Raw genomic sequence first — 10,461 nt, forward strand, 5'->3', positions numbered from 1 at the left:
TTATTTATTTAACAAAAATTATACTTATTCAGCAGGGGCTCATTCATTTGATCACAGGGACAGTAAAGACATTTATAATGTTAAACTGCACAACCTTTTAACATTAATAATAATAGGAAATGTTTTTTAAGCACCAAACCAGCATATTAGAATGATTTCATAATGGTCATGTGACACTGAAGACTGAAGTAATAATGCTAATAATTCAGCTTTGCCTTCACAGGAATAAATTACTTTTTAAAATATATTACTACAAAAAGCATTTATTTTTTAAATTGTATTAATATTTTACAATATGACTTTTTTGTATTTTTGTGTTTTTGAGCAAATAAATACAGCATTGGTGAGCGACTTTCAAAAATGTATATAGATTATTGTTTAGATTTATATAGATTATTGTTATTATTTATCTGGCACAATAACATACCATAATGTGAATTACCAGTATTAATATGATGTGGAAAAAATGGCTGTTGCTTGTTGGGAAAAGTAGGTCATTACTGGATTCTCTGTTTTGAAAACACCTGAGGTGTTGTACTGAAAAATGCAGACAAGGAAGTGTTACTACTTTTAGATAGTTAGATAGTCACTCCTAACACTGCTTTAAGTGCCCTAAATAATCAAGATTCCAATTAGAAATAAGGTTCACCTAAATAAATTAAATGATAAATCTCTACTTGTGTTCAGAAATTGCAGTAGAACAACTGTTTAATAATTGTTGTAATAATTTTCTTCATTCAGTCCGAGTCATCGCTGAACGCTGTGCCGATGCTGCAGCGGAGAATGACAGCGCAGGAGATCTGTTACCAGCGCATACAGAAGGCCCAGCAACAGGCAGTACAGCTAGCTGCTGCAGTAAAGGCAGCGTCTGCATCGACCAACCCAAAACTGGGGCTGTCTGGAGAGAAACGGCGGGTGGCACACCGGCCAAACGCCTCCTTGCCCTCCTCAAAGCCTGGTATGAGGGTTCTACATTCACTTACAGCAGGATTAAGAATTAGGAGTTAAAAACACATGTTTTTTTGTAGGGCTAGCTGATGCCAGCAGTCGGGTGTTGTCACCCACCAGGGTGGCGACCGATCAGCTTTCAGTCAAAGCTCATACATCGACAGGCATCCTGTCAAAGACCACATCCACTACAGTGCAGAAAAGAGTGGCGCACACCCCCACCATGAAGGTAACGTCGCCCTATAACAGAACTATAATGGTGTACTTGTGGAATGGAATGTCCCCAATAAACACTCTCTTTTCTGCCCATCACAGAGCTCTGCCATGAAGCGTCCTGTCATTCCTGCAGATTTTGGGGCCAAGGTGCCCACTAATGTCCGCCAGCGTTACCTAAACATCTTCATTGATGAGTGCCTGAAGTTTTGTTCCTCTGAACAGCAAGCTTTTCAGATGGTATGTCATCCAGCCTCTATAATTCTGTCATCATTTACTCACCCTCATGCTGATCCTAATGTGTATGAGTTTCTTTCTTTTGCTGAACACAAAAGAAGATATTTTGAAGAAAGTTGGTGATCAAAGAGTTGATGGTATTCCACTGTATTTTTTCATACTATGAAAGTCAATGGCTACCGTCAACTGCTTGTTTACCAACATTCTTTTTTCATTTTTGGCTGAACTATCCCTTTAATGTCAACTCCCTTATATATATTGTTGATGTGTATATTCTGGATGTCTTCTTCACTCTCAGGCTCTGGAGGAAGAGAAGGTGGTGTATGACAGGAGCAGCAGTAAGAACATCTACCTGAATGTAGCTGTGAACACACTGAAGAAACTTCGCAGCAAGAGCACACCTACGTACCCTGCCATCAGTGCGGAGGTGGAGGAGGAAGAAACAGAAAGCACTTTAACTACTCTCTTTCCTGGCCAGAAGAAGAGGGTGTCACACTTTAAAGCTCAAGGAAAGGTTAGTGTTGGAATGCATGTTCTGACATGGCTGACATATTCTCTCCTCTGTTATTGGTTCCCTGCACTTCATATTTGCATATTAGCTATATTTGGTGTGCAGCAGTTAGACCATAAGCAAGTCAAGACAGAATATGTAGTAATTTATCGTAATTTTAATTTATATATGTATATGTATATTATGCTGTTCAAAAGTTTGGAGTCAGAATTAAGAATATATACCTTATATATATTGTTGATGTGTATATTCTGGATGTCTTCTTCACTCTCAGGCTCTGGAGGAAGAGAAGGTGGTGTATGACAGGAGCAGCAGTAAGAACATCTACCTGAATGTAGCTGTGAACACACTGAAGAAACTTCGCAGCAAGAGCACACCTACGTCTCCTGTCATCAGTGAGTCTAACACAAACACGCAGATTAATACTCCTGTTATGCTGTCATTTCCTTTTTGTATTTATTTGCTAATTAGCAGATGTTCATCTGAAGTGACTGAGGGTACACTAACCCTGGGGTTAAGAGCCTTTCTCAAGGGAATAACAATAGTTTATCTGTTTTGTCATTAATCTGCCACCAACTGTTATATTCAGTGTTTTACACTGATATTGATCATGAAAGAGAAAGAGAAGATCCAAAAGTCTGGGACCATATTGAAAGTCTGAAATTCAAAATCTGATTTATACCTGGGAATAAGCAAAGCTTTAGGATTTTAGGATTTTGAAAAATCTAAACTAAAAAATGTTATGATGCTAATAAAATAATAAAAAAAGATGTAACATTTGATTAGTGGCCTAATAATAATGCAGCATAAGCAGATTTGTGTAGTTCATAATGCTTATGCTGTTGTCAGATTGACATAAAAATGAGATTCTGAAATTAATGTAAATTCCACTCAAATTGTTATGCTGAACAATTTAAAACTAAAATTACATTTAAAAGAATGTATTATAAATTACATTTATTTTCTTTATAATGTAATTAATTTCTGTAATTTAACTGTAATTAAAATATCTAGTATTATTTATAGATTTATTTACATTTAGTCATTTAGCAGACGCTTTTATCCAAAGCGACTTACAAATGAGGACAATGGAAGCAATCAAAATCAACAAAAGAGCAATGATATACAAGTGCTATAACAAGCCTCAGTTAGCTTAATGCAGTACACGTAGCAAGGCTTTTTTAAAAATTATATAATAAAAAGAAAACGGATAGAAAAAAAAGAATATAGCAAGCTAGTGTTAGAGGCCTTTTTTGCTTTTGGTAATTGTATAATAAATAAAAAGATTAGAGAAGCTAGTGTTAGTTTGTTTTTGTTTTTTTTAAAGAAAACAAGCAGTTCGTAAATGAATAGAGTGCAAGTCTAAAAGGGGCAAGTTTTTTTTTTTTTTTTTTTAAGAATATAATTAGAATTTATGTTATATGTTATTTCTCAGAGAGCCCAGCTGTATCTGTGAATAGAAAGTCTCAGTCCCATGAAGGAGTACTTGGTGGAAGACTTGCTGCCACAACCAGCTACACAATCAACCGCTCCGGTAAACAGCAGGATGTGGACCCTAAAGGTACCTCACTACCACTTAAGTGTTATTCTAGCATTATATAAATATTATTATATTAATTATTATTAATTTTATTACATTTAATTTCTAGTTATCTTTATTTGTATTTCATGTTTAGTTATAATAATTGTAGTACTTGAACTTATTTAATTTTGCTTAGTTTCCAAAACAACATTTCTAATTTTCATTTAGGTTTTTTTAAGTTTTAAGTTTTTCAGCTACTATTTATTTTCAGCTTTATTTCAATAGATGAAAACTATTTTTATTAGTTTTAGTTAACAGTAACAGCACTCTACCACCCTTTTTTCTGATCTCACCCATGTCTGCATCATGCTGTTTTCAGGTGCCATTCTTTACAAAAAACAGAAAAAATATGCAATGACTGAAGAACAGCTGCAGGAGCATGGCTACCCCAGACCTCACCCCGAGATGTCGGGTCACGCTGTTGTCCATAACCAACCAGAGAAGAAAAACAATGACCGTTAGTTTTGTTTTTATTGTCTTAGACCAATTTCTTGATGATGCTACTTCACAATACACCTTATAACAAAGAGCCAAACCACTAGGTGGCACTACGCTTAAACTTTTAGCACCTAATCAGCCAATAGAGTTTTTTTATGTACTCATTGAACATAAGTTGCATTATTTTAAACATCTGTACATTTGAAAATATCTTCCCTCCATAACATTTGCACTCTTGATTCTGATTAATTGTCCTGTATCTCTTCCTTAGCTTTTTCCAAAATCTGTTGTCGATGTGGCGCCGAGTACAAGATAAACGCTAATGGCAGCTGTGTGCGTAAGGAGGAGTGCAGTCACCACTGGGGAAGATTACGCAGAAACAGAGGTGGGTATGTGTACGTGTAAGACAGGATGAGTTTTCTGCAATGACAATATGCTTCATGTATTTCACTGTATATGTTGCTGCTAACACTGACTTGTTTTTGTGTCTTACGTAGTTCCAGGAGGTTGGGAGACACTTTACAGCTGCTGCTCTGGTGCAGTTGGTTCTCCTGGATGTGAAGTGTGTAAAGTAGGTATCATCGTGGATATGCAAATATTGGACCTACCACAAAAATGTCCTAAATCTAAAATAAGAAATTTTCCTAAATCCGAACCTAAACTAAGATTTAAAATTTGCTATGTTAACCTATAAAACATAATGGATTATGTGTTATAGATAATATCAAGTAAATGTAGTTATTTTATACATCTCACATTGCATCAAAAACGCAAAATGCAGAAATCATTGCAAATCTGCAATAATAAAACATCTCCCTCACACTACACTAATTATTTTGTCATGAATATATCCTCTGATATGGTGATTAATAAATAGACTTTGTTTTTCATACGTAATAATGTTTTTGCTGATGGCAGACATATTTCTGTGAGGGTACAGAAGATAAAATAGTTTGCACACGCTGCCTTAAGATATCTTTTAGGTTCAGAAGTCTTTTGCTAGTTGAAGGAGGCAAAGCTTTTAAAGGAACACTCCACTATTTTTGAAAATCGGCTCATTTTCCAACTCCCCTAGAGTTAAACAGTTGAGTTTTACCGTTTTCAAATCCATTCAGCCGATCTCCGGGTCTGGCGGTAACACTTTTAGCTGTAGCTTAGCATAGATCATTGAATCTGATTAAACCGTTAGCATCTTGCTCAAAAATGACCTAAAGAGTTTCTATATTTTTCCTATTTAAAACTTGACTCTTCTGTAGTTACATCGTGTACTAAGACCGACGGAAAATGAAAAGTTGCAGCTCAACTGCGTAATATCCTTGCGCCTGCTGCACCCATGGTACGGCAGCAAAAACTCTGAAGTAAATTTTGAGCGAGATGCTAAAGGTTTAATCAGATTCAATGATCTATGCTAAGCTGCAGCTAAAAGTGCTACCGCCAGACCCGGAGATCGGCTGAATGGATTCGAAAACGGTAAAACTCAACTGTTTAACTGTACGGGAGTTGGAAAATGAGCATATTTTCAAAAATAGTGGAGTGGTGTGTTTAGAGTAAGTATTATAGCCTACTAAAAGTATGTTCAGTAATGTGTCTCTGAGGTCTCTGAAAGATTAGAATACCTGTTTTTGCTGTTCCCTTTTCCTTTAGCAACATGTACAAGATGGCCGTAAAGAGTCCTTGGATGGTTTTGTGAAGACTTTTAGCAAACCGTTGCCAGTAGATGGAAATGGAGGTGTCTATGCCTTGGACTGTGAGATGGTGAGAATAACAGTTATTCAAATGCTCCCACACTTATTTTAGGTGGATATAAAAAGCGTTATGAAGAAAACAGGATGCATTCTAAAGTCTGATATTAAAGATACTACAAGCCGCTCTAACCCTTTATTGAATCTAACTAAATACTATAACCTTTTTCATCTCGATACTTGTTTTATAGTGCTACACAAAGCAAGGTTTGGAGCTGACCAGAGTAACCGTCATTAACTCTGACCTCAAGGTTATCTATGACACATTTGTCAAGCCAGGCAGCAGATTGGTGGATTACAACACACGGTAGGAATTGTGTTAAGAGATCTGCCATTCATTTGCCTTTCAGTTTTTCTAGTTTCAGTTACACCCGTTTGTGTTTCATCCAGGTTTTCAGGTGTGACACAGGATGATCTGGAGAACACCACCATCACCCTGAGAGATGTGCAGGCGGTGCTGCTGAGCATGTTCAGTGCAGAGTCCATTCTAATTGGACACAGTCTTGAGAGTGACCTGTTTGCGCTCAAGGTACACCCAAACACTAGAGCTGCACGATTAATCGGTAAAAAAAAATCTCAATCTCGCATTCAAACAACCATGTGATCTCATTTCTAAATAACAGTGATTCTCCTGTGTATTAAATATTTGAAAAATCCATACCGGAACATTCAAATCTGCATTCGCGCTGCCGCTGACACAGGGAGAGCAGTTACCATGTTTAGATAAGAAATAGCTTCACAAACAGACTTTTCAACCACAAAGTATTATTTCTCTCTTACAATCATTCATATTATCACAGAAATACTGGGATTTAAGTTTATAGATCCAATATAAACACTGATTGTAGCGATCAAAATAAAGAAAATCTCAGCTTTTGAAAGTAATTAGCGCTTCAAATAACGTTTGTGTTGATTACATTGTTTCGCCACTAGGTGGCGACAAGTGACTGTTAAAATGTATTTGTATTTCATATTTTACTGAAATAAGTGAAGTATTAAAGGGGTCCTATTATGCTCTTTTACAAAGTCTTGATTTTGTTTTGGGGGTGTACTAGAACAGGCTCTCATACTAGGTTGTTCGAAAAACACATTATTTTTCACATATTTTACATTATTACAACACCTCTCTCCTCAGTCTGGCATGAACGGCTCGAATAGTTCCTGTATCAAATGAAGGCCCGCCTTCTGAAATACGAAATGTGCTGTGATTGGTTAGCTGGGCCAGTGTGTGCTGTGATTGGCAGCACTCGGCACCTGGTCGGGAAATGTCATGTCCCTTACCATAGCCGCCTGCAAGCTTCAGTGTAAATATTGCATCAAAATTAAATAAATTTGAGCACGATTTAAGCCCGGATGATTGTAACCACTCTAAGTTGGTCTGCCTTGGGAAAGCTAGCGTGTCTCCGACATAGTGATAACACTCATTGCCTTCTCTAGTCACCCCTTTAATGAGTGAGTCATTGAATCATTCATTCAAATACATTTTTCATAATTTTAATATTAAAAATTGGTTCATTAAATATAGACTGCAGCATTTAATATTTTGTCACAGCCTCTAGAAAATAATACATTATTTTGTTAAGTTCAGAGTCGTGGGAGAATTGTCTATTGTGACAAAAAGAAAATCGTGATTTTCAATTTATCCAGAATCGTGCAGCTCTACCAAACACTAATTGTACTGTCTTTATAATAATCCAAAACCTAGTGTGTTGCCTGCCTAGACATCATTTTTAGGAATTTTAAGCGTGCTTGTAATATAAAGGCTTAATAAAATACCTAAATATTGTAAGCTTGCAGAAGTTTATGCAATAAGGTAGCGTACTAGAGTTTGGAACAGTGCCATTTTTTGTCTTTTAATCAGTGTTTATTAACATCTGTGTTTACTAGCTTATTCACAGCATGGTTGTGGACACCGCTATTGTGTTTCCTCACCGCCTGGGTCTGCCCTACAAACGTGCCCTGCGAAACCTTATGGCCGACTACCTCAAACGCATTATACAAGACAACGGTGAGGATATTAGTAATCTGCACTAATTTGCATCATCTGCATTAATCCAACAAAAATGTACTGGATTTCACCCAGGAAAAAAGGACAATTGAAAGTATAAAATTCAGCTCATTAATAAGGACAATTAAGTTTTTTTTTTACATTGTGATATTGTCATCAATAACTGTACTGCATGTATTGTCATTAGTATTGTCCCATTACTGTCTAGACACAATAATTTGTTTATTAAATGAGAATAAATTAAATTCAGTACAACAAATGCTACCATTATATAAATATTTAACAATTTAAATAAAATACATCATCATGCTACTGAGAATTTGTCGTAAAATGGGCTTAATTTTCTATATAAATATACTTCAATATATATATATATATATATATATATATATATATAGTAATTTAGCCAATGGAAGCAATCAAAATCAACAAAAGAGCAATGATACGCAAGTGCTATAACAAGTGTCAGTTAGCTTAATGCAGTACATGTAGCAAGGCTTTTTTTTATTATGTAATAAATAAAAGGAAAACGGATAGAATAGAAAAAGAATATAGCAAGCTAGTGTTAGAGGCCTTTTTTTGCTTTTGTTAATTGTATAATAAATAAAAAGAAAACAAATAGATAGAATACAAAAAGATTAGAAAAGCTAGTGTTATTTTTTTTTAAGAAAAACAAGCAGTAAATGAATGGAGTGCAAGTCTAAAAGGGACATTTTTTTTTTTAAAGAATAGAATTAGAATACAGATTGCTAGAGTTAGAGCGTCAAATAAAGATGGAAGAGATGTGTTTTTAGCTGATTCTTGAATATATATATAATTGTTTTTTTGTGGTTTAATCTGACCTGGATATGAGATTCTCCTTAGCTTAATTCACCATTCATCTAGCTGAGGAAGGAATGTATTATAATAATAGTGTATTATCAAACCCACATAATAACATGTGACACATAAAGGCTCTAAATAACATGCTCTGGACTGTCTCTGTGTTTCATGACTCGTTTCCTGTCTCTTTACAGTTGGAGGGCACGACTCCAGTGAAGATGCCCGGGCCTGCATGGAACTCATGATCTGGAAGATCAAAGAGGATGCCAAGGTGAAGAGATGACCTCTGACCCTGCCAGTTGTCTCACACTATGTTACGACCTGGAATGATTTTCGATGAACAGAGCGTCATAGAGGAAGAGTCACTGAAGCTCTTCATAATAGGCCGTGCGTCACTTGGGTCGGATAAACTGCGTCAGAGTAAATGCTGCAGTTTGAATGAAGGGGGAAAGAAAGAGATGGACTGACACAAAGGGGAGGAGACCTGGACGGATAATGTGATAGATTGCAAAGCCTAGACCACCATGGCACCTAGCAACCAGAGCTAGTGCCCTATCAAACAAGCAATCCTAATTCCCACCATGCTAAAACTGACCTAGTAATGGCCAATATTATGACAAGTGGACATAGATTGGGGTGAGGGTAATTAACCTTTTGTTGAGTTAAAGTATTCTCTATTTTTTTCATCAGTATTTTTACTTTTTCAAAGACCCTAGTCCCCCAAATCATCGATTGTGATGGTGTTTTAATTTTCACTTTAGGTGATGTGGCTCCTGGAAGGTCTATGTGTTGCACTCTAAGGTTGTTTGTGATATAGATGTATATTAAATCCACAATTATACTTGAAACCATGTTTTTTCAGCACTGATGTGATGTCACTTCCTCTAGTAATAATGTATAGCAATCCACATACTCAAAAACAGTGTCTTGTCTAGCTGCGAATATGTAAAACTAGATCACTTTGGCATTTTCATGATCCAATGCCTTGTAAACCAGACTCAGTATTCTTATCTGTACTCAAATTAGTACAGTTTGTTTATGCGTTCAAATTTGTTGATTTATTTTTGTGATTTTACACACAAATCATGAGCAGACAGGACAATAAGAAAAAAAAAAAAAAAAAAAAAAAAAAAAAAAACGAGGGCAGGGTTTGGGGGAAAAATGACAGTGAAGACTTTTATATATTAATTTTTATTTCTGATTCAAGAATTCTGTTTCTAATAAATGCTGTGGAACTTTCTATTCATGTTGATATTTATAAGAAATGTTTCTTGAACACCAAATTAGCATATCAGAATGATTTATGAAGGACTAAAGACTGGAGTAATGGCTGCTGAAAACTCAGCTTTGCCATCACAGGAATATAAATAACATTTTAAAGTCTAATAAAATAGAAAATTTATTTTAAATTGTAGTATTTCACAGAATTACTGTTTTTACTGTATTTCTTAATCATATAAATGCATCCTTGGTGAACATAAGAGACCTTTCTTGGAAAAATAACATCATACTTCTTATCTGTACTCAAATTAGTACAGTTTGTTTATGCGTTCAAATTTGTTGATTTATTTTTGTGATTTTACACACAAATCATGAGCAGACAGGACAATAAGAAAAAAAAAAAAAAACAGTTTACTTTGCTTTACTTTTTAATTCACTTTAATTTGTATTAAGCAGTTCAAGCTATTAAATGCAGTATATTGTAAACTGACACACTAAATGTCACGTCATTCATTTAGGCCTGCCACTTTAAACGCATTACTTTTTAAAAACTACTAAAAACATACCTTTCAATAACTGTCAAAACTAAAGATCAAGATGGCTGTGCAGTGATCTGTAATGTTACTAAATGGATTGACATTAATGCCATGTGCTGTAAATAAGTTGTATCTAAACTGTTTTTGTAGCGGTTTAGTTTTGTTTTCTATTAAAATCTATAAATAAAACAAAAATCACAGTA

The 10,461-nt window shown here is 35.3% G+C and overlaps 1 protein-coding gene across 1 annotated transcript in view; it reads left to right on the forward strand.

The window, feature by feature from the left end:
- The window catches only part of rexo1 (REX1, RNA exonuclease 1 homolog), a 12,436-nt gene extending 2,841 nt beyond the window's left edge, over window positions 1–9,595 (forward strand). The window contains exons 3-15 of the mRNA XM_016471680.1: window positions 742–958; window positions 1,029–1,177; window positions 1,264–1,401; window positions 2,184–2,304; window positions 3,345–3,470; window positions 3,811–3,948; window positions 4,201–4,314; window positions 4,427–4,500; window positions 5,574–5,684; window positions 5,863–5,978; window positions 6,062–6,200; window positions 7,559–7,679; window positions 8,696–9,595. Of these exons, the coding sequence (XP_016327166.1) occupies window positions 742–958; window positions 1,029–1,177; window positions 1,264–1,401; window positions 2,184–2,304; window positions 3,345–3,470; window positions 3,811–3,948; window positions 4,201–4,314; window positions 4,427–4,500; window positions 5,574–5,684; window positions 5,863–5,978; window positions 6,062–6,200; window positions 7,559–7,679; window positions 8,696–8,784 (1,653 nt within the window). The 3' untranslated portion in view covers window positions 8,785–9,595. The remainder of the gene's footprint in view (window positions 1–741; window positions 959–1,028; window positions 1,178–1,263; window positions 1,402–2,183; window positions 2,305–3,344; window positions 3,471–3,810; window positions 3,949–4,200; window positions 4,315–4,426; window positions 4,501–5,573; window positions 5,685–5,862; window positions 5,979–6,061; window positions 6,201–7,558; window positions 7,680–8,695) is intronic.
- The last annotated feature ends 866 nt before the right edge of the window (window positions 9,596–10,461 follow it).

The sequence above is a fragment of the Sinocyclocheilus anshuiensis genome, unplaced genomic scaffold (genome assembly GCF_001515605.1).
Source record: "Sinocyclocheilus anshuiensis isolate Anshui unplaced genomic scaffold, SAMN03320099.WGS_v1.1 scaffold1403, whole genome shotgun sequence".
Lineage (NCBI taxonomy): Eukaryota > Metazoa > Chordata > Actinopteri > Cypriniformes > Cyprinidae > Sinocyclocheilus > Sinocyclocheilus anshuiensis.